The following is a 27,425-nucleotide window of genomic DNA, read 5'->3' as shown; positions in this document are numbered from 1 at the left end:
TCCAGTCACTCCAGGGATAATGAATAGCAATGGTAATAAACACAAGCAGATGCTATAGACTGAAGATTATGTATGACCCATTTTCCAATGGCAATACACGTTTTAGTACACGAAGTACTCTTTCTGTGTATGATTTAGTTTCTTCTCCAATACCTCACTAGTGTACCCCCTCTGTGGCAGAAAACTGGAGTGCTTGGGCACAGAAGGGAGGGAAAGTAGCCTTCTGCAGATGTGGGTATAGGCTGACGCACCTACAGGCTGCAAAACTTGTTGAGCAAACAAGTGGTCTGAAAAAGAAATTCATGCTGAAGGAGTTAATCTTCCTTACTCTGGTGTCCATGCTTCTACCCCCATGTTTCAGAAAGCTGAGGATGGATTGAAGGAAATGTCCAGGTTTCAGCCCAGCTACTTCTGCCCGATTCCTACCTTTTCTTGGACCTGCCAGTGTTCTGCAGTCTCAAAGCATGGTAGAAAGTGGTATTTAACAAAATACAACTTTCTCCTCCTTTAAAACTTAGCTTCCTAATTCAGTATTGTCTTGGACAGGAGTTTATACAAAAGCCTGTAAGAATTTTGAAGTGAACAGAAATTTTCTTGGGTGAATATCAGTTTGTGGAGCAGGAAAGAAGTTTAAGGGAGTTTTAATCTCATGAGATGAGGCTCTCACTAGTGCTAGCTCCAGGCTGGCTCCAGGTTGCCTATGCAACGCTAAGCAATACCATCCTTGTATAGCAGCTCAAATATAGATGCAATATAGTCATACGCTCTCCTGTGTTTTGCTGAGGTGGGGGGGGGGGGCGGGATATGAACATGCTTATAATGCTCTAGGGCTTGAACTAGTTGCATGTGGAGCCAGTGGGGGTGTACCTATGGAATGCAGCTCATGTATGCAGCTGAAGAATACTCTGGTCAGAGCGAAACAGGCTTCACTGCATGAAGTGGTGAATATATCTATATCTATCTATATATCAATATACATTTGTGCATATATATATCTCAGATCCAATTAGTTCCCTACTCCTAACTTTCTCTCACTTGAGCTATGAAACAAAATGATACTGCTTCACATCTACTGAAGCAGAACTTCTTGTTTCAAATTCAGTGAAGAATGGGCCATTGAGCGAAAATGATTTGGCTTGAACCAGTAAGCCTGTTTTCAAGAGAAATCTTCAATTTTATCAGCTATCAGTTTTGAAGTTTCAATGCTCAGAGTTCAAGCCTCCTAAGCCAAAATCAGAGATTCAATAGGTTAAATAGATTTGCTCTTCAGTAGCAATAAGAGACTGACAAAACAAGAGGAAGTAAATGTCATGTTTTTAATGCTGATTTGAACAGTCTCCCATGAAGTCAAAGCACCAAACATTGGGTCACTTTCAGCAAAGCCTAATGGCACTGAGTTAGGAACCTGCCTGGACACAGCTTGTTTTCAGTATTCATCGCTGAAGGGATACTCTGGATGGTCACGCCACCTGTGGAGAGGTCAGATTGAACAAATGAGCTTCTCAGGTGAAGCAGGATATCATATCACTAATGCAGTTGTCCTGTGCCTAGCAAACCTCTTCTCTTCCTTGCAGTATACAGGTGGCCTTCATGGAAGGCTCTTCTGCTTATTCAGAAGCTGCCTGCTCTGAATAATCTTCCCTGTAGAGTTGGGAGGCAAACTTGTGCATTTAAGGAGAGGACAGTGAAGGACCATTTTTCAGGCCTACAGACTGCATACCTGAAGGACAGATGGGGGAAAAAACAACAAGAGTTTGAATGTCAGCTATCCTCACTATATTTGTGGATTTAACTCAAGTTAGTATAAGTGTTGTAGGGAAGGGGGATGGCTTCACTATGTGCATTGTGGAAGGGGAAGATTTCTTTGTTCAGATGTCTAGAAAGACCCTCAGAAATAAGGGCTATATTTGAAGGAGAGGTAGAGACACCAAACTGTACTACTTTGGCTCATCCGCTTAAGAGCTGGCATGAACAGGTCTGGGTCTGGTATGGTGCTTTCTCCAAGTGGCTGCCATATCCAGGTCCGGCTGTCTTCCAGCTCCGCCCAGATGTAGATGCTCTGCCAGGTTAATAGCACCAGTGGCAGAGAATTTACAAAGAAGCTTTGGGGTGACCCAGTTCAGGGGAGAAAGGGATGTTCATGGCTGCATACTACCAAAGGTAGAGATGCTTCAGGCTTCCTTTTAAAAACTGCATGCTCAGGGAAGTTGCATAATCCAGGATCATTATAAAAGGCAAGAAAAAAATTCCCAGGGTCAACTGCAGGTGGAAAAATAACACCGTGTTTGCCCATTATTGACAGACTTGAGGGAGAGGTAGTTGGTTTTTGTTGTGGGTTTTCTTGTTTGTTTGTTTGAGAAGATGATGCTAAACCACAAGCCCTGGCTTGACAAACACTTTCCATTAGCAAAATCAAAAATTTCTGAAGAGCATTCTCAGGTGCACCATGGCAGCTGGCTGCCTTGCCTTACAGCAGAGCACAACAAATACTGGCATTTATCCCAGCTGTGAATTGTTCCAGCTTGGGAAGGATACATTTCACAATATTGAAGTTAACTAACTGGAAGGCATCAAACACTTTGAATTGGTTGTGTCAAAACATTTCATTCCAATATTCAGCCAAGCTGAAGTGTTTACACATTAACAGATTGAGTTGGTTCAAAAAAACAAGCCACAACACTTTGGCTTGTTTAGTTTCAGTATAACTTGACAATGTCTGAATTGCCAGTGTCACAATCTTTGCTTTCCATCTATGGAGCACACTTGCTAATCAGATCTCGCATGTTCAAAGATCTGAGTCCTTTGAGTGAAAATGATTCAGGGAGTCAATACAGCTTGGAATAACTGGTAAGGAAGAATATCCATGGCAGAGACTGGGAGTACAAGATAAATCAAGCAGACAGATTAATGTAAAACTGGCCCAGCACAATATTTCTAAATTTCTCCAAGAGGAGAAGAAACCATTTCAGACTGAGATTTCCTGGAATACTCATATTTTTACAAAATCTCCATTTTCTCCTCAGATGCTTAACTTGCTAACTCATTCCACTGATTGCAAAATCCTGTTCATCTGGGCTTACTCACACCATCAGAACAACAGATTTGCACACAGTACCCATGGTAGCTGATAACTCGAAGAGCCAAAGAAAGCTGGATTTTTCCATTCCTACTGGCATTTGCATCACTGTGGATGAAGGTTTTGCACAAAGTTGACTAACTTAGAAGTCTTTCTGTATGATGGTTTGACTTTTTTCAGATATATATTGCTGGATGAAATAAGAAGTCTCTTTAGGCTTGGTAACTCATCTGTTGCAGTGTCAATTCCAGACACTTCAGTGTGAGAACACATAGTAGGCAGATAAATGTTTAGCTGCTCCTTGTATGGCAACATAACTTTACCGAAAAGGCTTTTTTCACAGTTAAGGTCAGACTGTATTTAATTTCCCCAAACATGGCACTCCTGTGAAAAATAGAGCTGGCAATGTCCATTCTGTGCATGCTGTTTTCCTTGCCCTCAGTGGCCTCCTGTGACCAAAATTAGTCTAATAAAGCAAAGTATTTAGTTTATTAGTTTTTTGGATCGGTGGCTTAAATAGTTCTTCTCCTGTGTGCATTTGCATCCTTTAACTTTGCTTCTGGAAAAGGCTCTTGCATTTGCACCGAGGTTACATTCCATGTATATACTCACTAAAAGTTTAAATGGTGTTATAGCTCAACTTAGCTATGAAAACCCAAACAATTTCAAATACCAAAACACACATAAAAATCTGCTAGGTTTGTGAGAACAAAGTGCTGCTAATTTATGGAAGGCTGTTTTAAATTTTAAGAAATGAAAGCTTCAGAGCACCTGGCTGAGCTCAAATGTGAAAGATGAACTCCATTATGATGCTTTTAACTTAGTTCATATTTCTTATCATATTTATGCAGCACAGTAAGTGGTTTATTTGTTCCTTTGCAGCACTTCCCCCATCTTTTTAGCAATGGTCAATGTTTTAGAGTGCTATTGATGCTGCTATCCTGTTTTTCATTATTTTTAGTGCTTGAGCACACTACAGTTTGGCAAGTCACAGATAATCCAAGGTAACAAGAGAAATGCATGGAAATTAATCTGTAGCATTTGGCTACACATTGAGTGCCCTGAAAAGGGGAAAGCATAAAGTTTGGCCATAAACAGCAGATGCTCTTTAGCTGAAGGGAAAAACAAATGGCCTCGTTCTCTGGAAGAGAAGATGCTGGGCCAGTCTGAGCCTTCTGGTGTAGCGCAGCCTTCAGGTGAAGCAAAACTACATTGGGTGGTAAGCTTTAGATCACAAGCAGCAAGAGATCAAGCCTTGTTAGTTCTCAGAAGAGATAATTAGGAAGTGGTCTAGCAGTCAAACAAGCTGCACGGTTTTCTGTTTTCTGCTTTCCATATAAGAAGGTACAACTCAACATGACAGCAGGAGAGGCAGATTGCTGAAGAAGCATCAGAAGAAAGGCCAAAACAAAGTTTCTGACTGCTTGTGGTCACTAAGATGTATCCTCTTTTATGAGGAAGTTGGTAGGCAAATTTTGATGTTCTCACAAAGTATTAAGCGAGAAGGAGCAGAGCTCTCCCTAAATTAGCCCTGTGGTTTCATGTAGCAGTGTTCTTAATTCTTAGCCTTCCACATCGCAATTTAGGACAAGTTGCCTCTGGAAACACTAGCTTTACAATCCATAAGCCATTGTACTCAAGCAGCAACATGGCTTGCTGAGTGCTGGAAGTGAAGGTGGGAAGGAGGGGAAAGACAAGAAGGTGCTCCTATTTGAATTTAATCTCTGATATCCACACTGCTAGACAGGGGCAGTGGTACACCTTATGAGTGGTTGAGACTGTCATTACAACATAGAGCAGAGATGGAATAGCCAGATACAGTCACTTTCTACTAGGTGGGCTTTTGACATCTGAGCTGTAAGCAAGTATCGCACACTTTGCAATGGGTCCAGGAGCATATTCAAGCTGCATTAAAGACCTCCCATATTTAAGCCTTACCTTAAAATAAGGTTGTTTACACAAAAATTAATATTAAAAGGAATTGTTTTTTTAAAATCCTCTGAAGAGACAGGAATGTTCTGTGAGGATCTAGGATTCCTCCTGGACTTACATTAACAGTTCCACATAACGAACGTTTTTGTTCAGGGCTTCAATTTCTTTCATCTCTTTCTCAGTAAGGGAGAAGTCAAAGATCTAATAGAAGGAGATGTTAGGAATAAGTTAGCATTTCTTGTCATAATCAACATTTGTATGTTCCAGATTTCAAAAGTACAGTCCCCCTTGTCCCCCCGTCTCCTCCACAAATCCATACTTGCTTGCATTTATAGGAAAGTCTTGAGGACATGAATAAGTGCAGTCACGTTTGCTTACACTCTTTTTCAAGAAGAGAAAGGTAGTCTAGCAACCAGCTTTGAAAGCAATACATTGGCAAGGCAAGTGGGGAGCAGTGTGGGTACTGAGTGCTGCAAGGGATACAGGAACAAATTCTTCATCTTATTTGGGTGTGGTGGTCAAGCCAGATGCTTTCTGGTGGTGTGGTTATGAGCCTTTCTGGAACACCTGTATGCAGCAACCCTTCCCTAACAAAGCTGCCCCATAGCTGAAGACTGGGCAGAACAAGTCAGTCATTCCCGAACACCTACAGCCAGCAAGCTGACCTACTGAATTACTTCATCTCGCTTGTGCTGCTCACTGCAGCAACTGGTGCTCTGGGATACACCACCAGCTGGAACTTTAGCTACTCCAGAGGGTTAAAAGACACCAAAACTTCCTCTCTGCTTGGCTCCATTATTGTCATATCATGGTATCATTAAGTGATGGGGACAAAAAGCACCAAATGTGGCAAAGCTTGACATTGCTCAAGCCTTATATCTACACAAAGAAATGAGAAAATCGCCTTCTACAGGTGCAAAGCCAATGTAAGTGGATCCATCCATGCACCATCGGGGCACAAATTTACCTGGAAATTCTCTCTGATGCGTTGTGGATTGAAGCTTTTTGGGATGACCACCACCCCTCGCTGGATGCTGAAACGCAAAGCAACCTGTGCAGCTGTCTTGTTGTACTTTTTGCCAATGGCATTCAGCACAGGATCCTTCAGTAAAGGAGGGGAGGACACATTTACCCTGGAAGAAAATTGGAAAAAAAGAAAACAAAAAAACCCTCCTTATCTTTAATGTCAAAACGTAGAGGCATCTTCTTGTTTGTGAACAGAATACTGCACCTTTTTGACAAGTAGTATGAAAGATGGGAGAAAATCTTTGGCGTTTAGGTTAGCAGGCTGTCAAAGGCAACTTCCTATGTGATGTCCTAATGCTGACCTAGTTTCTACTTCCTCACCTAAGCCTCAACGTTCCCAGTTACAGACACTTGCTTTCTGTTAGAGGAAACTTAAGGTGACCTCCTATACAGACACCTGGCACTTCTTGATGACAGCATGCATCAGGAGTGTTGCAAGTTTACTTTCACAACAGTAATATTTAGACACTGAAGTTCAAAACCACTGAAAAAATGGGGACAAAGGTGTTTTGCACAAAGACCCAGCAGGGGAGAACTATTATTCTTTTCCTCAATGTTGTCCTTCTACTAGAAAGTAACATGGGGACTTACCATGTTTCATCCCTTGAGGTTCCCAATGGGCTGTACCCAACAATAACAATGTCGTGTTGTCTGCAAAATTCTAAGAGTTTGGGTTGGGTGAAATAGGGATGGCATTCGACCTACAAGAGTGACGTAGAAAGAATGATTAATCAACAGGACCAGATACAAAAGCAGATGGTGTCCCAATATTTGTGAGCTACAGACCAGGTAATGCTTTCAGGAAAGGATGCATGTAAGTTAAGGAATAGGGAAACTAAATCTGTGGTTCCTGTTCTAATTGTACGTTGCTGGGTGATGGATTTTTTTTTTTTTTTGGTGGATAGCAGATCAACATCTGTGATCGTAATTTGGCTGCAGGGAATTTTTATTGGCCCCCAGTGGAAAGGTGGCAATAAGTGGGGGGGATGGAGGTGAGGGAAGCTCACTAGAGAAGTAGGCTGAGACGGCAACCCATCTAATATGGGTCAGATCTTTGTTTCTCTGCCTCTTGCATTCGGGATGACTAATTTGATGTTGTTTTTAGGGGAAGTGTTGGCGTAAGCTGTCCCAGATAGAAAGGTAAGGGGAGGACATGTAAAAGGTGAGACATCTCCATAACGGTTATGACCTTGATACGAGCTTTGCCCTCCCACATTGCAAATACTGTGCATCGTTCCTTTACAGGCAGGGATTTTCTGGCTGTGTTCTCAGTCTCTGAGAAAGGGTTGTCTACGAGGTGACAGAGCAACCACTGTTTGCAGGCAGTCTGAAGCTAGCTGGCACATCTATGCTTGCTGGCTAGCTGCCTTAAGCTGGGCTTAATCTTTTGCCCGGTTTTGCTCAAGCCCAGGAAGCAGCAGCAATGCAGTCTTAGGGGCACGCCAGAATCGGCAACTGCATTTCGTACCCGCTGGGCATGTTAACACCAGTGAAGCGTGCTGGAATTTCCTCCTCTCGCAGGCTGCTTTTCCCTGCAGGCCAAAGACAGAAATGAAGGCTATGGCCAGCCTCCCTGCCCCACCCCATGTCAATCCCAGCCTTCCAGGCCACGCGCTGAGGGTGGGAAGTTGGTCCCAGTCAGTCTCTGGCCTCTTCTCTGATACTACTAATGTGGATATTCGTTTGTGCCAGATGAGTCAGAAGAGCTTCCCAATGATTTCTAGGAAATGCAGTGAGCTGCCAAATGCCAGAGTCAAAGGTATTGGGCATTCAGATGGGTCACTGCCACTTACTGCTTTCTCTGAGCCCCGCTACTGTAATTTAACTCGGACATGCCTATTATCCTCATGGGCTTGTTCAGTTCAAGTCAGACGCTTAATTGGGTCTCCTCTTTAATTTAGGTTTTACTTTAACTCTCACTAACGTCTTATAGGAAAGGCACAAGAGAGCAAGTACAGGAAATTTAGGAGTCGCTTCTAATGGCTTTTAAGCTTGGGAAGCTTAGAGTGACTCAGGATCCCTGATACTTAGGGTTGTTTTGGTTTGGTGTCAGATGAGGTAGACGTGGCTTCACGGAGGACTGGTTAGCTCTGAATGGTTTGTCTTGGGAATTTTTTGGACTTGAAGTAAGGTATATGGCAGAGATTTAAGATCTGCGTTGACTCAGCATTCAACCTTCTTACAGAGCTTTGGCACAGAGGCAGGAACTGAGGAGAGCAATCATTCCAGCACCTTCAAATATTTATCTCTAACCTAGATAGAATGAGTAATATTTTCAAGGTAGAAATGGAAGCGTGACAGTATGGAGGGCAGCATCTGTGGCAAAGCATACGTCGCCTTTCTGTGCATGGTGGCTTAGGCCACGTGTTGTCTCTGCGTTCCCTATGGGGCAGTGGCACCGTGGCAGGCACTGCCCTCGGCTTGCAGTCGTACCTGGTTGCTGACAGGTTTGTACTTAAGTCCTGGCTTGTTCAGGATCATCTCCAGCTGCCTGCGGTTGAAATTGGATACTCCAATAGACTTTGCCAAGCCTGCATCTTTACACGCTTCCATAGCCTGCAAAGAAAGCAAAGATCTGTGGAGTCCCACATGTTGGCTTGATTCCTTGGAGCATGTGTTTTAGAGATAGGTGGAAGATAGTCCATTCTTGAGACTGCAGAAAAACCTTTGCTGCAGCAGAACTAACAGCTCTACCAGCATGAGGGCTGGTGCCATCCCACTATTCTGAACTCCGTTCCTGCGTAGACCCGCTTTCCAGACCAAACCCTAATGTTTTATACCTCTTGTGGGGGTAGAATTTGTCTGGAGAGCAGAAAGATTAGTCTGAGATATATATATACTTAAGTGCCAGACATCTGCTTTCAAAGAGTTTTGCTTACTTTATGCTGCTTTAGCGCTGCCTCAAAGCTGAAGAAGGGAGAGTGAATAAAACAGATTGCTTTCCTGATAAGTCAATTTGTTCCTTTTGATTGTACAACAGTTTTTCATATAAAGTCTCTATCCAGTGAAATCCCCTAAACACCTGGCAAGGCACATCACAAAACCAGCACAGAAAACTTCAGTACAGTATAAAGTAGAAAAAAAAAAAAGAGGGGAGAGAGGAATTCTAGATATTTGGCACTTCAGACAAATCCTAATAGCTGAGAAATACTTATGAATACCGGGTATGCATACATGCCCTGGTCTTCATTAGCTTCATCTGCTGGATTGTTAAGGGGAAAGAGGGTCCTTTCCTATGGTCTTCCCCTTTGCTCCCAGAAACTGCACACAAACGATTCGGTGACTGTTTGAGGCAGAGCAGACCCCACCGTGGAGCTGGATGCCCCTCCTGTGGTTTTGTTATTCCTTTCTGTCTCACAGGAGGTGAAAGCAGGGAGGTAAGAGGCACCATGTATTTGATGACCTCTACTTGGCCTCATATGCTTTGTATCACTTAGTGACAAGTCAGCAAATACCATCATCTGGAGCCATTTTTTTTCTGCTAGCACCATACTGAGAGAGTGAAATTATCTGGATTGAGTTTAGCCAGTTTTATTTAGATTGATGCTATTATTTGCAGGCACTCAACCACCACCTATTTTTCTCTTGGCTTATTAACTAAAGAGAGTGGCCTGCTACAATATATCTTTTACAATAAGCACCAGCTTGAACATAAACATAAGTGTTGGGACAGCTGTTGCTTTCAACATTTGAGCAACTACCCTGTGAAAGAGAGGAATGAACTGCATCAGCCAAAGACAAGGGTAACATAAACAGCTAACGTGGAAGTCCCCATTCCCCCCGAGACCCAGCCTGGATGGCTCAGCTGCTAGGGGAAAGCCTAAGTCTGCCCTGGGCTCTCTCCCACTCTGAACTTTCACTCAGAGTTTCACTCATTCTCCATCTTTCTCCGCTGCACCTCGAGTACAGCTAAATTGGGACACGACTATCCAGCTCTGGGTGGTGCAAGCTGAAGTGGAGCATGTAGTAGCCCATGTTATCTCTCTTGGTGTGAACTGGGATGAATTAGTGATGCTTTTGCAGCAGACCTGGTGCAGAAGGAGAGCTGACCATCTTTGGCCAGGAATTAAAGAGTGCCCAAGGCTTAAAAAGGCAGGAACGTGCGGAGATTGCTAATCTCACTTTCTGCCTCACCTCTGAGATCCTGACGCCAAGTGGCAGTAGGCTTAAGGAGACATCTGGCTATAGGTACTAGAGCACATCACAAACAAATTTAGGATGCAATCTTTCAGGCAAATGCTACTTCCCTCCAAGTTTTCTTAGCAGAAAAACCTTACAATAATTAAATTTAGGAATGGGTGAACTTCTTCTGATGGCAAGGGTTTTGGGGGTTTTTTGTTGGGTTTTTTTTGTGGTTTGGTGTTGGTTTTGTTTTGTTTGTTTTTTTTTTTTATGGTGAGCTTTAGGGCAAATTCTGTTTTTTCTTGAAGGTGAAAAGCTTCCTTTTTTTGAGGAGGATGTAGTCACTTCTTAGGGCTCCAACTTTCTCCTGCTGTAAAGATCTGATAAAGAGGAAAGATTGGTAAAAACCTACAGATACCTCAACTAGCAAATGTAGAGTGCACACTGTGAAAGAAGGAATGTGGATGTCAGATGTTTCAACAATGTTTTACTTTGTTATAAAAATAATTTTGTTGCAAGAAGCAACATCCTTAGGGACAGAAGTAAAATTTATCCATGGAGCTAGTAGAATTTGATCCATTTGTCCTGTCAATATGCCTCAGCTCTGTTTATGAAGGCCACAAGTAAAACTGAGAATGAGGATCTGTGCTTTTAAAGCATATATGGATGGATGTTGTGTTTGCTTACCTCCCAAGTGGCACATAAGTCTGTCTCATGGTAGATCATTTTTCCATTTTCATCTTTTGGGTAGATTGCATCTCCAGGCTGAAAAGTAAAACCACACTTTTGCGCTTTAAAGAAATTTTCACTACTCAGAGCAAAGATTTTTCCACAGGCTGTGTTTCTACTAGCAAACAAACAAAAAAAATTCAAAAGCTTTCTGAAATACCCTAAGTTCAACAGGTCATTCATGCTGGGCTTACCACATCCTCCACTGCTAGATCGTCCTTGGATACACTTCTGAACTGTCACATGAGTGCACACTCAGGAGTTCCTGGATGGCCTTGTTTTTCAGTAAACTTTCGACCTTTATGTTATGGCATACAAGGGACTAGTCTCCTTCCAAAGGGCTGGGTTAGAGTACCAACCTGTATTCTCTTCCACTTCTTCCCTCCTTTCTTCCCAGCCCTTCCCTGGATCCTGCTTGTGTCCTAGGCACCTGGGAAGAGTACCAGCTCAGTCCAGCTGCCAACAGTTGGAGGGACCATTTCCAAGAGCTACTTACTAGCAGTAAAGGGCTATGTGCGTAGCTATAGTACAGACTGTGAACCTCTTAAGTGCATTATCCACCTTTCTTTGGGCACTAGGAACTCTTTCTTTCTATCTCTATACCCCATAAACAAGACTTCAGAGATGAGTTATGAGCTGATATCTCATGAGCACAGCTTTCTCTTATTTGCTGGTCATTTCACTGCTGTTGCAGGCAATGCATTAACACCTCCCTCCCTTTTCTCTGATCGCGATTTCACTTTTTTCATAAAAACCCTTCAGTGATGTTTGACATTTGATCTGACTGCAAACTGCTACATTTCAAAGGCCTGGGTACAAGATGTTGACATGGTAACTCCTTGGGAACATGCAGCTGTGACTAATATGATCAGTAACTGGCGCCTCCCAATTCAGTCAAGAAGTTCAAATTCAAGGCATTTCATGGGAAAAGTGAGCCTAAGGAAAACACAGCCTCAAATTTCAGAGGCCAAGGTCTAAGTTACAGGCATAAGCCTGTCTCCTCCAAATGTGCTCATCTTCCTCGAGGAATTCCACAAACACGACTTATTGCCTTTGTTGCTGTGTCTTGCTGAAAAAACATCTTGACTAGAAGAAGGTAGGTGACTGTTGGGTACATGTTTTCTATTAGAAGGCAACCTGTTTGCCATCATAACTTGAGGTGGAGAAGCCCTATTTACAAAACCACCCCATGGTATTTTGGAACAAACCATTCATCCCCGTGATATCCCAGCAGGCTCTTCAAGGACTGCAAGCTCAATGCATAGCCGTTGGACTTCTTTGAGTTTAGGGGATGAGTCTGAATTCAAGACTCTTACTCTGTTCCACTTCTAATTCATTAACTTCTGTTCAACACTACTTTTTTTTTATAGTAGTCAATAGACAGCAATTACATTAGCTAATTTAACGAACAAAGTCAGGATGAACAGCACTTGAAGACGAACTTATCTTGGCTGAGATAAGTGGTGCCAGCTATTGTGGACTTTCACAAGGATTAATCCTTCCTCCTGCCTCCAAGGAACTGCACCAGATGTTGAAGTAGAGTTGTCTCTGCTCAACAGTCTCCAGGCAATACTTTCTCTGCCAAGCTACCTCTTTATGCAAGGGAGTTCCTGAATGGAAGAACTGTGTGCGGATGGATAAAGAGGGATAAAGTGCTGAGAGAAAGGCAGTGTTTTGATGGTGACAGGATGGTGGTTACTGGGTCTTTGAAAAGATCTTTCAGAAGCTGGTCACATTTCTCAGCTTTGGGTTCTCATGGACTACACCGCACCAGTCATTCCCACAAATGCTGTTCTCTTCTCTTGCAGTTCTCTTGGAGACAGCCACGCACCTTAAACTGAATGTAAGGTAGCTTCCTACCATGCTGCCGTATGAGCACTGAAATGAGTGGGACACCACCCTACAGTCATTGCCACCATGCAGGGATCACATCGCATCACATCGTATCATGTCATGTTCAAAGTCTGGAGGCATTCCAAAAGCTACCAGACAACTTACTTGCATATTTAAAACACAGCAGTTGGTAACCACTGGGAGGAAAAGCCCTGCTCCCGTTATAATAATTTCCTCACCAACACAACTGCAGGAAGACAGGTCTGCACATCCCATTGCTTTCCAAAATGGTCTTTGACAAGCAGGCTTTCTCAAGAGAGCAATTTTAACAACTTGTGAATGCCTGTTGTATAAACAGAAGGCAATAGGAAGTCAAATAGTGAGGCCATTGGTCTGTTTTGATTTAGTCTTTTAAAATGACACGAAGATACTTGGGTGAGACTTGTTCAATGTAAGGATGAAATACCTGCTTTCCTGCTAGATCACAGAATAATTTAGTTGGGAGGGATCTGGAGATCACTTAGTACACAGGTACCTGCTTACTGATGGATCAGTCATCTGAGCAGAGCCCCCTAGAAAACCTGCCAGTGGGTATGAGCTCCCCAGGCAGAGGGCACGTGCTGGCCTGGAGGAGACCTGTTCCTGCTGGTCATCTGCCTTGCTAGGGTAGAGGGGCTGAGCACCACCACTAGGCTAAAGGGAGGAAGGACAAAAGTCCTGAATGGGGAATCTGTGTAAGGACAAAAAAATACAGGGACGTGCCAGCTAATGTTGGTAGGTCAGTGAATAATGTCACCCCAGACGTCAGCCATTCTTGATCCACCCAAAAGCACTGATGTGGTGGGGCTTTCTTCCTCTGAGTGGTGCTCTCTGAAAACAGATTCCTCTTACTCTGCCTAAAAGCCCCTATAACAGCTTGCACCGCTGGGCTCTGCAGGGCCATGTTTCATACTGGTTTCGGACTTGGACTATGAGTTTTGTCTCAAGTACTTCACTGGTTTCAAGCAGAAACTGCTTTTGCTAGGAGGCTTTTGGGGAGACAGGAAAGCACCAAGGTTTGCAGACCAGGGCAGAGCAGGAGTTCGTTAGCGTCACGCTGCACACTCCTCACCAAAGGCACGCACCGCATGCGGGATGGGTGTATTTGTGAGAGAGGGAGCAAAGAGAGGAAACCTGTCACTGTTGCAAAGGGTGGGGGTTTTTCTTTTTGTATTTGGCACAGAAAAATGTATAGTGTTCAGGCAGAAAGCGACTTCTTTTTTTCTCTCCTCTCACAGGGAAAATGAATGAATCTCTAGGACTGTTACTCCTTTAACAACTCAGATTGTTGATATAGGCCTCAGGGAGTCAGATGTACATTACTTTAAAGCCAGCTGTCTATATTTTTATATTGTGAGACAATGACCTTCACTATGTGGGAGAATGAACTACTAGAGAATACAAACACAAGCAAAGGGAAACAGGAAATTGCAAATGGTGGGAAATTTTTAAAAATGTACCCAAAAGGATTCCATACGTGGGACCGTATAAATAAAGTTTTAATATCTGAGTCTAGTTACTCCTATACAGGTCTTAATGGAATATGGCTTCCTTGGGGGGAAAAAGGAACTGCAGGTCTAAGGTGATTGCTTCATTGGTAAACTGCTTCCTATCTGATGCTTCTGGCAGTTTGGAGTCCATAGTAAAATATAATCAGAGAACTACCTTCCTTGCAAGAAGAGGCCAGTTTAGAGTTTAAACATCCCACAGAAACAATTAGCAAGCTAATTGCCTGACCCTATTCTCTCTAAGAAAAAGGATTTAATTGGTTCAAAACCACTTAAATATATTTTGAATCTCATTCTTCTAGCTTCAGCATTATTCAATTTGCCTTTACATCCTGTACTTGCAGAGCAAAATTGTAAAGCAAGGTACAAATGGCTGTGAAATGAGAAAGTTTGGGGACTTGCAAGAGCTCGTTGCAAGGGAGGGATGCAACTCTGATGTGAGCTCCTTGCATTCAGAGGTTTTGGCTACAAGTTGCCCAGAGCCAGCAGTCTGAAGGAATATCAGGCTTTAACTTTTGAGAGCGAGAGATGGACAACCCATGTTCGGGACCAACTGTGATCTACTGAAGCTGTCCAAGAGGAGCACTGGAGTTAAAGAGATTAAGATCATAACCATGATTAACCCAGAGGCTATTCATTTTTGGGGACAAAAGAAATTAACTTGGTGGCTTTTTCTCCTTTCTCTCTCCCTCTCCAAACTTTGCCCCTACCCCTTCGCTGCTTTGTATAACCACTTTCCTCCAGTGACTCCCTTCTCATGGCTCAGAGGGGATTAAGGCACATGTGCTGCTTCAGCTACAGAAATGCTTCAGCACAAGAAGTGTTCAACCCCAGTTAGGAGACCTGTCCTTCCAGTGGAGAGACCCCATGCAACACCTGCCAGTAACTGTTCTCACACCACCTATAAGCCTCTCTTTGTGTGGGTAGTGCTCAGAAACGTACGCCTGCAGTACATATCAAACATTATCTGGCCAAAGTGCTATTTTCGACATGGACTGGAAGCTGCAAGGATGATGCTAGATGGAGACCTTGGTTCAAGCCAGTCATGCACTTTTTTTGGGCAATTTTTCTTTTTACCTTGAAAGCCATTGGCAGCTCAATAATGTAGAGGTCAACGTAGTCTAGCTGCAGGATCTTCAGGGTTTTCTCCAGCGTGGGACGCACCAGCTCTGGGGGGTGGCAGGTATTCCACAGCTGGGGAGGCAAGCACAGGCTGTTTTTTGTGTGCCAGGAGGAACAGTGAGCATCCTCCAGCTGACACACTGTGTGCCCCCCGCCCCCCCTTGTCCTTCTGACAGAATCCGTTATGCACAGTGCAAAGACACCATGGTCTACATCACTGCAAGACAAAGGTGAGGGGCCTTATCCTGTCCTCTGCCAGAGGCAGATGTAGAGGTTAAGACAGGAGTCCTTGCCCAGGACTGTCCCAGTGCTGACCCAGTAAAGCTATTACATATTTGTTTATTACAACACAGGTTCTTCTGAGTTGAGTATATTGCAAACTCTTGCTCAATTAACTTAGGCAGATTTCTTTTGTTTTCCGAGCTTTCCAAGCATATGCTTTCACTGGAAAACTTTGTTCCCACAAGAAATCTGTGGTCAGTTTCATGCTTGAAGGCAGAAGCTTGGATCATGTGAGTTAGCTATTGAACAGCCAAGCACCCGGCACAAAGAGAATCTTTTGGTTTTCTCCTGTGGTCATGGAGCCTGAGTGACTGCCTGACCTAGGGAAGTTTTAATTTACTCCCCAGTCCTCACTGAAAGATGTAGTATTGTTTAGTTACTGTAACGCAGGTGTGACTAGTTAAAGCACAGCCTTTTCAACTTCTAATCACAACTGCTTCCTTGTGGGGTTATGCCCTGAGGTTGCTATGGGGTGTGCTTAGTTGATTAGCTTTCAGTATTATCTCTAACTGAACTCTGCTGATGCAAATCTCTCACAAGAATAAAATCATAGCATGATAATTAGTAACCAAGAGCTCTTTGTAAAGTGATTGCTGCAGTTAAAATTGACAAAAACCAGAATTAACACAGAATAGGTTCAAAGTGCCATTTGCTTGCACACAATAAGCTGGGCTACTTTATCTTCTTTTTTCAATGCACAAAACTGACATGTGGAGTCATGTTGAGGTTTTTGACACCTTTATTGGCTGGAAACAAACCTGCTGTTTGTTGGTATGGTCATTGGACAGTTCTGCCACCAAAGCTGGCAGTCAGCATGCGAAGGTATAGAGTGAATCCATTCTTGAGACGTGAAACACTCGAATTGCGATTTTTCAGGAGAAGATGGTCTTTATAGGTGTCAAAGGACATAGCCTGGGTAAGTTCTAAAGTATTTTAGATGTTTGGTTTTTTTAAACCAGATAGTTATTCCCTGGGAAAATAATAACCTGTTCAGTTCTGCCAACAGAGGCAAGGACAAGTTATCTTGAAGTTCAGTTGTACTGAGAGCAGCACACCTGACCCTGCCCTAAGCTGACACACCAAAGCAGGGGTTGGCACCTGGAAATTCATACTAGGCGTTCCCCAGCCGTATGTTGCAAGGCGTGCAGAGTTTATGATTGCTAAGATGGTGCTTACACAGGCTGAGGTGTACTACAGTAAAGGGACCGCGGTCCTGCTCTCAGAGTTTTAAGCTTGTTCTGCTGGATTTCCCGAAAGACTTTGGTCTGGATGTGTTTTAAGCATTTGCCAATCTTAGATTTTCATTTTACATGTAAAATGAGATGTTGTTTTGGACTTAAATATAGGTAAGGAAATGAGTCTGTATAACCTTCATGTTTAGTTTGTTTCATTACTGTGTTTAAGAAATTTAGTAACCTGAGGTATGTTGATAGTTTAGAAGCAGTTTTTCCAAGTGCCCTTTCTAGCCCAGTGCTGTTGAGCTCAGTACTTGCCAGTGAACATACTTCCCTGCAGAGGTTCTAAAGAAACAGCCTTTAGAAATAGCAAACATTTGTACTATGTTAATACATAGATGCCATGGAAACTTAAGTGTTTCATAACTGTTTTCATGATTTGTACAAGTTATTGTATTATCTACCTAAGTAGAACCCATGTAGATGTTTAAGCAGTCAAAGCTGCCAGCTGGCTTTGGCATTTCAGGACACCACATTTCCTGGAAATGTTACTTCTAGTTTAATGAAAGAAATATCCTGGGATGAAAGAGGAGACCAAAAAGGTCTTGCTATATAAGCCAAGTGAGATGTTGGCAGTTGATATAAAACCTCTAAAATTTCTGGATGCTGAGCTGCTCTGCCTGATCAGCCAGCCAGCAGCAAGAGCCAAGTGCAAGTGCTGATGATTTCAACTGGCAGATGCAGCCCGATTGCACCAAGCCACCATTCCAGTAACGCTGCCACTCAGCGGGGCTCTTCTTGTTAGTGCCTGCTGATGGACCAGCCTTCAGTTTGCATCATCTTCGTTTAAGGAAAGATCTGTACGAGGGGCTTGAGTCTGGAGGGTTTTGGGAATTTCCAGTACTTCTGATGTCAGTAAGGCTGAAAACAAAACCAACTTTTGTTGTGCAGACTACTTTCAAGAATGGTCTACTGTATCTACCGTGTTTCCAGAAGATGCAACAGTTCATATCAGTCAGTTACCAATCAATGGCTGATGTATCTACCGGTAGCTTGATATTTGTCTGTAGTTCATAAGATACTTAAGTTCCTAAAGTACATAAAGCTGAAGATACATAAGCTCATAAGACAAGGGACATCCAGTCCCACTCCTCCTGGGAAGTTCAGAGCTGCTGTGAAAACGTTCAGTGAAACCTGTGGAAATCCTAGATCGTGATGGATTGAATTGGTTGCAGGTTATTTTCCACTTCTGCTTTTGAACTCTTTAAAGAGTACAGAGATGTTCTAACAAACTATCACCCTGAGCACCCAAAGTTTTGTCAAGCATGAACAGAACACAACAGAAAGATAAATCCATCTCACAGTCACAAGCCAGGCTGGAACGCAGGCATTGACTATCATGGTACTATGAGTTCCAGCCCTCTGGCTTGCAAGATCTGCAGTTTAGGGAACAACTGAACTTACAATCAAGAAATCAAATGCAGTTTCACAGGTGGCTCAATGTTTAGGTAGTGATCATCAACTAGGAAAATCATCTAGTGATTAGATCAGACAACTGAATATAGAAAGGCTTAATAAATAAAGTTTGGAACCCTGATAGAGTTTTACCGAGAAATGCATGTTCACAGAACCTAAAGGTTTATATGGGAAAATAAACTGCAGGGAAGCAGTTGGAAAGTTAAAGACTCAAAATTGCTAGGACATCTGGTTCTAACCTTTTGGCACAACTTTGTGTATTTGATTTGAAATATTACTGGTAATTTGCTGTAATGAAACTATAAAACAGTTGAAACAAAATATTTCGACTGATTCAAATCAACATGTTTGGCATATGAGAGACTGAGAGACTACTCTGATAAAGGTGGAAAATTTGAGGACGTGAAGCTTTTCTCAGGATGGCAAGGTTGTTACCAGTAGAACCGAGCAGGGAACTTGGAAAAGAGTTGCATACTTTACAGATTGGAAAGTGCTGTACTTGGAAATTGGTCTATAGCTGCTGAAAATCCACTTGGTCTGCAAACTACCCAATCTGAAGCTTAGTTTCCCAGGTCATAGAGCTTAACTAAATTGCTCACAGTAAAACGGGCCTTTTATCCCATGGGATCTTTCACTCTAGGAACCGTGGTATTTATTTCCAAGTCTGTTGAGTAACTTTTGTGGATTACGTCTTATTTGGGAAAAGAGAAAGGGAAAATATTAGGCTGATATGCTCAAAGAAGCACTGCAGGAAGGGGAACTTGAGGCCATAAACTCCACTAGAAACTGAACAGTTTTTCTGGGGCATCTGATCTTTATTCTGCAATGTGTGATGAGCTCTCTCTTTTATACCTGGGATCTAGTCATCGTAGCTGTAACAGCTTTTATCAGACACTTCATCGGACAAGGGATTTCTTCTAGGAGAGAATCAACTCTTACAGCTAAGACTTTAAAGAGTTAACTAGCTCATGCATTATGCCGGCCTCATTGCTCTAGAGCAGAAGTGCGATGACATCTCTCCAAGTAAGTTGATTCATCATCCTAGAACTTTTTAATGACAGGTGATACAGTAACTAAGGGTATAGCTTGATGAGTAATCTTCTGACAGTAGTACCAATGTAGGCACTTGCTGTTCTCCCGTACACAGACACTTGCATGCACGTGCTTGCTCCCACCCCTTTCATTGTGTAATCTCACGGTAAACCTGTACGGGGAATTGCTCTAACAGAAAATAACTCATTTGCAAGATCATTGTCCGGATTGGGCTCAGTGTGTGACTGTACAAATGTGCGTGCCAGCACAACACGTGGAACGGTAACAGCTTAGGCAGCACGGCTGAGTGTAGCAATGGTCTAAACTTGCAGGTACTTACAGTACTAGGCAGAATGGATGTTGGATGGTTCCCACTGCTAACTGAGCTCTAAACTGGGAACAGCAGCGATTCCTGCGCTTTACAGCAAATCTCGTGCTCATAAAGCTTTAAGGAATTATGGTAATGTTAGGGAAGAAAAGTAAAGGATGTTGGGTCTGGGAACATGCCAGATGTTGACCACCGGCATTCTTAAGAAAGCCCGTTCACAGAAATCCTGGATTTAGTGTAAACAATCTGAGTGCAGCTTCTCACCTTGCCACAGTAAAAAATGTCTTCTCGCTTGATCCTTCCTTCAGCAATCTTCTCCCGGATGGCTTGTCCCACTTCATGCTCATTGTAGTAGACAAAGGCACCGTCAATATGGCGGTAACCAGTATCAATGGCAATCTTCACCGACTCCAGACAGGAACCTTTGGGAGTCTAATGGGAGAAGAAAAAGAACAAACATAGTTCCAGCCCCCTGTTCACCTCTCTTGCAAAGCTATAGAGTCCCTAAGATATGCACAAGGTTCATGCTGGGGTTCATCCAGTCTAACCATCTCTTATCTCCTCAGACACCTGTGTTTCCATTTCTAAATAAAAATGTGCTGTGCACTTCTCTTCAAAACTGTCGCGAATGTGGAATTAGACTGGGAAAAGGAGCAAAGAAAAAAATTCTCTATGCGTCTGGGAAGGAGAGGGTACTAGAGTCCTCAGAAAGTAGAACTGAATGTATTTGATATGAAAATTATTTCAGAATTTCTTATCTAGAGAGCAAGGGCTTTCCTACAACAGCCGTTTGACAAAATCCCTTACTGAAGTGGAAGAGGGCTTTTTGGTTGAGCAGAGCTTGTCAATCACCTGCCTGATCAGAGGCTTTTTGAATACCTTATGGCTCAGCAGGAGTTTGGATTTGACTTCTCCTTAAATCAGCTTACCATTGGTGGTATCACAATCCAAAGGGTGATAGCTCAGGACTCTCTACTGGTATTCCTAGTTCTGGACAGTTGCTTTACCGTGTGGCTAAGAACTAGTAGATGCCTTACTGTACATTTATATACATCGTACTGCTTCCATTTAAGGTGAGCCCAAGAAACCTCTTAATAAGTCCAAGTGGCATTTTTGTACTGTGCTGCACTTATGTTTACTCATCTTTGCTGAAATTCAGAGTAAGCTTGTTTTTTCAGAAGAGTCATATTTTCCATTAGCCAGTGTGGCAAGCAAAATACACATAGGCCAAACCAAGCAAAAAAGCATAAGACTGGTCACTGAAATCATTTGACTGATCACTGAAATTGTAGTGAAAACATCTTAGTGTTGCCACACTTTGTATAATGAGAGGGCAGCTCTAAATGGCGGTGGTCAAGGGCTCTCAGTAACATGTGGCAACACTATTCTCCCACCCTTTTCATAGGCATTGCTCTGCTGCGACAGGGACATCTGATTCACTTACAGGAAAACTGAGATAAGGTGAGTTCAACCTGCTCTGCTGTACTGCTATCTGCCAGCAGCAAATGCCAAGAGGTGAATTTTGCTATCTCCAAGTGAAGGGACAAGACCACGCTGCTTCTCCTATGAAAAAAACAGATGCCAGAGACATCTGGAAATGAGACGGGGTATGAAGAGAGGATGTCAAATTTGTTGGTTTTGCTGACGCTAAGGAAAGACAAGAAGCAGGACTGGCAATAGGACCACTTTTCACCACAGCAGTCGGTCTCTCTCCAAGCTATCCTTTGACAGTAGCCACTGGCTTGGCTGTCCAGGAGTTTGCCATAAAATAAGCAGCTGCTCTTTTGCCACATGCTGAACTAGAAGGTGTGAAACTCACAGCTGCCATACGATGCTGCAGGGACTAAGGACACTGGTCTGTCTTTCCATGTTCATGGAAGAAAGATCTATGAAGGACTGCTGAAGACACATGGGGGTCAACCTCTCTGTCTTTCAGTCCCAGAGCTGTAGGCTGGTGACAGTTTATTCTGGGGTAATGGGACTGTATCCCTGCCTGCTCGCTCTGCTCTTCGGTGTCCCATCCGGGCTGGCCGTTATCGGGCACAACTGGACTGACTTCTGTTCAGACTCAGGACTTTCTGCTCCGGGATGCAGTGCCTAAAGGTTGCTTAAAACGCAAAGCTGCTCACGCTTGCCCTTATTTATTACAGACGTGAGTGAGGGCTGAGAGGCAAAACAGCACAATTTGGCATGCTAAAATATTTACAGCAGTGATGACACGATATTGTCTGCTTGACTGAGAGAGACAACAAAACACTTGTTTGGATGCTCTGCTGCTTTTGCTGTGGGAGCCTTCCAAAGGCACGCTTGGCCCCTGCCAGGGCCCTTTCCTGGTTGTTAGTAGGATGTAATGAAGACCACGGCAGCTAAAAGACTTTCAGGAGCAGTCAATGGCTAGTTTTCACTCGGGGCATGTCGGGCAGCGTTACAGAAGCACGAGGCATGGAGCAGTGACAACTTCCAACATGTTGGCTGCTTTGTCCCTGCCTGAACCTACAAGGAAGGATTTGAGGAAGGCAGCAGGCAAAAAGCTCTGACTCGAGTACTACAAGCCTGCAGTTACTGATGACAGTAACCTCAGACCTCTGTCTCAGCAATGAGCTGCACCAGGCTGTAGCCGCGGGTGCAAAGCTCAGGCTGACTAGCACAGAGCAACGGGGCTCAGCTTAAAGGACTTGTGAGCTCAAGTCTAAGGGATGACTAGTTGTCCAAAAGAGAAATACATTTTTAAAAGTGCAATCAGTGTTTTCTCTATGAAACCTGATTTTTCAAACTGTGACTTTTAGGTTGCTTCAGCCTGTTTGACTTCTACCGTTTAAGTGTATGAAAGCAGAACATTTAGAGTACAGTGACACACTACCATAATACAGATTTAAAAAAAAAAAAAAAAGGTTTTTGTTTTGGTGTTTTGTTTTGTTTTGGTTTTTTTTAACTTTTTCCCTTTTGTTGAAGAGCCTGAAAATGGGGTGTGGGCCTGATCCTAGAATTTCCTCTCTCTTTTCTTTGCACTCTTGAGAGATTGCATGAACATGGCTCCCAGTCGTTTCCTGAAGCTGTAAACTAAACTCCACCAAGCAAGGAAATGTTGATTACTGAGTTGCATCTTTTCTCAAACACCAGGGCCGGTTTGGTCAGCAACAAAAGCAGACGGAATAGGTGAAGAAGGGTACAGCCTCACATATAGGGGAACGGCGTAATTGCAGACTCAGGAGGAGGGTGGAGTAGAGGAAAATGAGAAAGCTTGCAATTGCCTTTGGCTGAATCAGTTAACTTATGTTAGAGCTGAACTTCTATGTATTTCTTAATCTTTTGCATGGGACTTACACACATCTGTACAAATAATCTTGTGAAAGACTCCTCCATCTCAAGGATTAATCTTATTCTTTAGGGGCTTGAGGAGGCTTTTTTTGGATCAGGCCTTGATTACCAATGGCCGGAGATGGGTTTACATTAAAAATAAATGTTTTCATTGCACTAGTTCATTTCATCTGATGTGGTATATTAGTTCTGACAGATTCTGGTCTAAGGTGCTTCATATAAAAATGCAAGACAACCTAGGGAACAGTTTTTGGAAAATCCTGCCTCTATTGAACCATCCCAGCTGAAGGCCTGAGACATCTGCGAGTCTGGAAACTTTATACCATATGTTTATTTTCATTCTAATGGAGAAACTATCATTTCTAGCATTTCACATTTCTAATCCTTCCAAATCCTGCAGTAATGGGCTGTGGTAAACTGTGCTGATGAGTTGCACAGGCTAGTCATGTTGTGGTTTTGCCACTTTTTAGAAGTGTTGCCTTAAGTGTCGTATCTTATTCCATTGTTTCCTGACAGACCATACCAAAGCTGGATGACTCAGATCACCACTGCTCATCCATCTTTCCATCAGAGAAGGCACAAACCTAGATCCTTCCCCTCTACCCCATTGCTCAGCCTGAGGCGTTTTAATCTCTTCTGTCTTTCATGGAAATAAAGTCTTTAACTAGTAATGACCAGATCAGAGATTACCACCTGAAAACCAGGTGGTTTTTACTTAAGTGCAGATAGAAGTTTGTGATATGACTGCTCTTACGTCTCGTGGTGTTGTACAAGGGTCGGCACTTCAATCACAGCAGCTGATGGAGCAGTGCCTCCCACCTTTACCAGGAAAGCCAGACCTCCTCCTCCTCCTTACTGCAGGTTATAGTCACTAGCCTACGCTATCTACAATGTGGTTGCCTATGCTGTCTACTCATTTCAGGTAGGCCTTTATTCTTGCACCGTTCCCAAATAAGCAGGGCTTATGTTTAGAGCAGCACAAATGCTGGACGAGGTACTGAAATGTCGCTGTGCTATAAACCTTTGTGCTTTGTCAGCGGTAATTCAAATCTTTGCTTCTTTATTACTTTTTATTTAAGTGTAGGTAAGAGGTATGCTTGATCTTTAGCTGTAATTAATGTTTCAGTTTCTAATCAGTGTGCCCTGCAACTATGCTACTTTGATCAAGGACTACTGTTTTAAAATCAGAATTTTAAAACCACTCGTACACTGTAAGTCAGATTTTTATCTTCAGTGCTCTTACAGTCAGTCACAAATTCGTGCCAAAAAAGGTATTAAATTTATTACATGTTTTATGATAAAAGAAAAACTGCTTGGTTGACTAGAACCACTTGCTTAATCCCTAATAACTCCTTCAACATGATCTAGCTTATTTTTAAGATCACAGAGTTTAAGGAAACAACACACGCAATTATTCCCTCTATCAATCAATAGCTTGTAAACCTGCTGATTTACCACCACGCATGACAGATTAAACCAGTATCCATTTATTTCAGGTTCCATGGTAAATAAATCCGGCAGAAGCACAGGGGGAGCAGACTCATATTTGCACCTCACTAAAAGAAAGGAAGAGGCAATTTGGCCCCTTTGCCATAGATGAAGTAGCCAATTGGCCAGTTACCACATTTTATGAGTCTGAAAAAGCAATGTGCTTCATCAGTTCTGCCTGTCTGAAAGGGTCTGCTCTCTTTTGCCTCTGAGACCATGAACTTTTTTATTTTTTAATGTTTATTCCAGACACCTTCCATCACATATCATTTTGTCAAAAACTATTCTCCCTACCACAGAAAATGTACAGCTTCAGTTTTGCTCATGATTGCACGTGACCAAGCCACAGGAAAATATTTTTTGTGCAGGCATACCCATGAATTTTACTGTTCCCTCTCAAGTAGGGAGGAAAATAGTAAGTATTTGCTTAGCAGTGTTAGTGGTTGTCCTACTCATTGCTGTTATTTAGCGTTGCGTTTCAGCTGCCCTCCAATTCTTTTGCTTTTTCTATACTATCCTTTTCTGGTCAGCAATTTCCATCAGCTCTCCATCTGATAAAGAGGGATTCTGGTTACCTCCAAAGACAAAGCTAAGAGGACACGTTGGCGGCAGATCGTAATCTTGCAAAGCCATGTGAACAGCTACCATAGGCACTGCTTTTATAAATGGGTTAACATCACTATTGTAATTTATTCTTTATCAGTGCATACAGTAAAGGAAAACAGTCTGACTTAGGCTCCCACATTCTGCTCTGCCTCGTTTCACATATGCAGCTTTACAGAGTTGCACCAGCCTCGGCAGCCTGTGAAAGCTGAGGAAACAATATTTCAGGGAAGGAGCCGTTTACCTTGGTCCTGAGCACCTCACCTGGGTAGTGCAATGGTATCCAGTCCCTCAGCTGGGAATAATGACCCTGGGAGGAAGAGCTTGAGGTGTTGGGAGAGACAGGGCCATCTCCTGGAAAAATCTGAATTTAGCTGCAGCTGAATTACACAAGAGATCCAAACTGTGGGCTAAGCGCTCCAGTCCTAACCTATAATTTAAGATGTGGAGCCGCTGTTTAGGAATCTTAGTCAGCTAAATACAGGAAGGAGAAAGTAGGTACATTCCTGGGCTCAGAGCCTCCTTCGCCAGAGCTCGGCACTCGCACACAGATTCTTATGCAAGTTTCTAGAAGCCCAATTGCTTATTTCCATTTGCCTGTTTTCCGGACAAACTGGCAAAGAGGACTGGCTTAAGATGTTAGGCACAGAGCATAGAAAACGTGTACTGAAGACATTGCAGAAAAGCACAGGTTGAGTTTATAAAGCCAGAGGATATGAGCCACGCAAGGGTACATTCTTAGAATTGTTTAGTCTTGTAAAGGAGAAGCTGTACTGTACACCTCTTTCCTGGAAAATGCAACCGCCAGCACATCCCCCTCTCTCGTACACAGGAAAATCTGGCTTTCATCCCCCGGAAGCACTGGCAGCCACTATCCAGGAAGCAAAACCCAGCGAAGGGATCTCTGCAAAAGCAGGTAGAGCTGGGAATGGAGGCAGAGAGCACAGCTGAGAGCCACGAGTTGCTATGCCGGCCCAGAGCTTTGCTCTATGTCACGCAGTGCGCTGCCTTAGGAAGTGGAGGATAGCAAACGCGCCCAGAGAAGATGGGGGGGAATGGTGACGCTTGCTGCCTCATGTCACGCTGTGAATGAGCGTGGACAAGGGGTGCCTTTCTCCTCTAGCCTGATGTCCTGTCAGGCTCACGCCTGAAGCGTGAGGTTTGATTGCCTGTACGACAAAAATTAGATTGCATAACTGCAGATTTAGCATTTCTAGAATTGCTCTGACATTGTTATTACAGGTTTTAGCCAAAGCTGTGTTCAGGAAAGCCTTATTATTGTAGCTGGCAGAGGCTGCTGGAGTTATTTTTACCACTTGATTGCAGAATCCTCAGTTTTAGGATCGCCGCAACTTTTCACTTGATGCAAATTCACTTAATGCAAGCCTAAGCTAAAGGGCTGCTGTGCCTCTCTGTCAGCAGCCAGAGGATTAAAGCAAACCAAGCAAATGATGTGCACACCCGGGTCCCATGCTTGCAGTGCCAGCGGGGTGGACTGGGACAGTTTCCTGAAGAGCGGGAGGACACAATAGCCAGCCGGCCAGCCCTGGAAAGCACGGATCTAACTGGAAGGGTGGATGCTATCAAAACACCCTTCGGACAAGAAACGTGATCCCAGGGATGCGTGAGGTACCAGGGGAAGATAAAGCAGCAGCTTGTGCAATAGCAGAGGAGAAAGAAAAGGTTGCCAGTAGCTCTTCGTTCCCTAGAGTTAAAGGGGAGAGGTTTCTGGCGCCAGTTCGAAGAAGCGTTTGCAAAGGCAGATGTAAAACTTGGGGAATTCCACCACCTAGTTAGCTGAACCAACAAAAGTTGGCTTTGATGAAGCCTAGAGAGGCATTTTCTGCAGTGTTTTCAAGTTTTGACAAATGCGGCCTCCTAGGTCAACCGAAGACACAAGGCAGATGTTAGCCTCCCGCATGAGCTGTAAGAACATGCTTACGCTGTTCTTCAGAGAACTGCGGGGAACCAGGGACACATGGGAGTGCACAGCCATATTTAATGTATGGAGTCAGTCAGGGACGTTTTAGAAAATGGAGGTTTGTCTGGAAAATTCGGCTCTAAATGTTCTTGCCAAAAAGCTTATCTTTCAATTGTGTTAATTCAGTTACTCACTCGTAGGGTTTCAGTTTTTCCCTTCTTCAACAATGCCAGTGATTCCCTGTCTGTAAAACAATCTTCACAACTTTTATTTACATAGGAGGGCTTTCCCTGTGGCTCTTGAGCAGGGTTAAAAATCCGGTATGTTTAAAAAGCCAGAGGAAAAGAGAAAAAATTAATTTTTTTATTTGTGTCAATATTTGGCCTTGATATTTTTGCATTGGTAACAGCTAGCT

At 43.3% G+C, this 27,425-nt stretch overlaps 1 protein-coding gene across 1 annotated transcript; it reads right to left on the bottom strand.

The window, feature by feature from the left end:
• Positions 1-1,302: 1,302 nt before the first annotated feature.
• Positions 1,303-27,085, bottom strand: LOC104079106 (3-oxo-5-beta-steroid 4-dehydrogenase-like). Its single transcript, XM_009581013.1, has 11 exons — positions 27,059-27,085; positions 25,673-25,686; positions 25,000-25,075; positions 19,945-20,112; positions 15,343-15,459; positions 10,844-10,921; positions 8,468-8,590; positions 6,626-6,735; positions 5,976-6,141; positions 5,127-5,209; positions 1,303-1,469 (listed from the first exon to the last, which is right to left on the bottom strand). The coding sequence occupies exons 1-11, from the start codon at positions 27,083-27,085 to the stop codon at positions 1,427-1,429; spliced, it is 1,005 nt and encodes a 334-aa protein (XP_009579308.1). The 3' UTR covers positions 1,303-1,426.
• Between the last annotated feature and the right edge of the window lie 340 nt (positions 27,086-27,425).

The sequence above is a fragment of the Fulmarus glacialis genome, unplaced genomic scaffold, assembly GCF_000690835.1.
Source record: "Fulmarus glacialis isolate BGI_N327 unplaced genomic scaffold, ASM69083v1 scaffold8277, whole genome shotgun sequence".
NCBI classification, from domain to species: Eukaryota; Metazoa; Chordata; class Aves; order Procellariiformes; family Procellariidae; genus Fulmarus; species Fulmarus glacialis.
The sequence above is the reverse complement of the archived record's forward strand: the minus strand, read 5'-3'. Positions and strand labels throughout refer to the sequence as shown.

What these genes read in the sequence shown, in the direction of transcription:
- LOC104079106 (XM_009581013.1), bottom strand. Translation starts at nt 27,085, where the DNA reads ATGGCTGTGCACTCCCATGTGTCCCTG. An exon ending in ACAAACCTGTCAGCAACCAG is followed by an intron (nt 6,736 to 8,467) that starts GTACGACTGCAA and finishes TCACTCTTGTAG; the next exon opens with GTCGAATGCCATCCCTATTT. An exon ending in ACCTCAAGGGATGAAACATG is followed by an intron (nt 6,142 to 6,625) that starts GTAAGTCCCCAT and finishes ATTTTCTTCCAG; the next exon opens with GGTAAATGTGTCCTCCCCTC.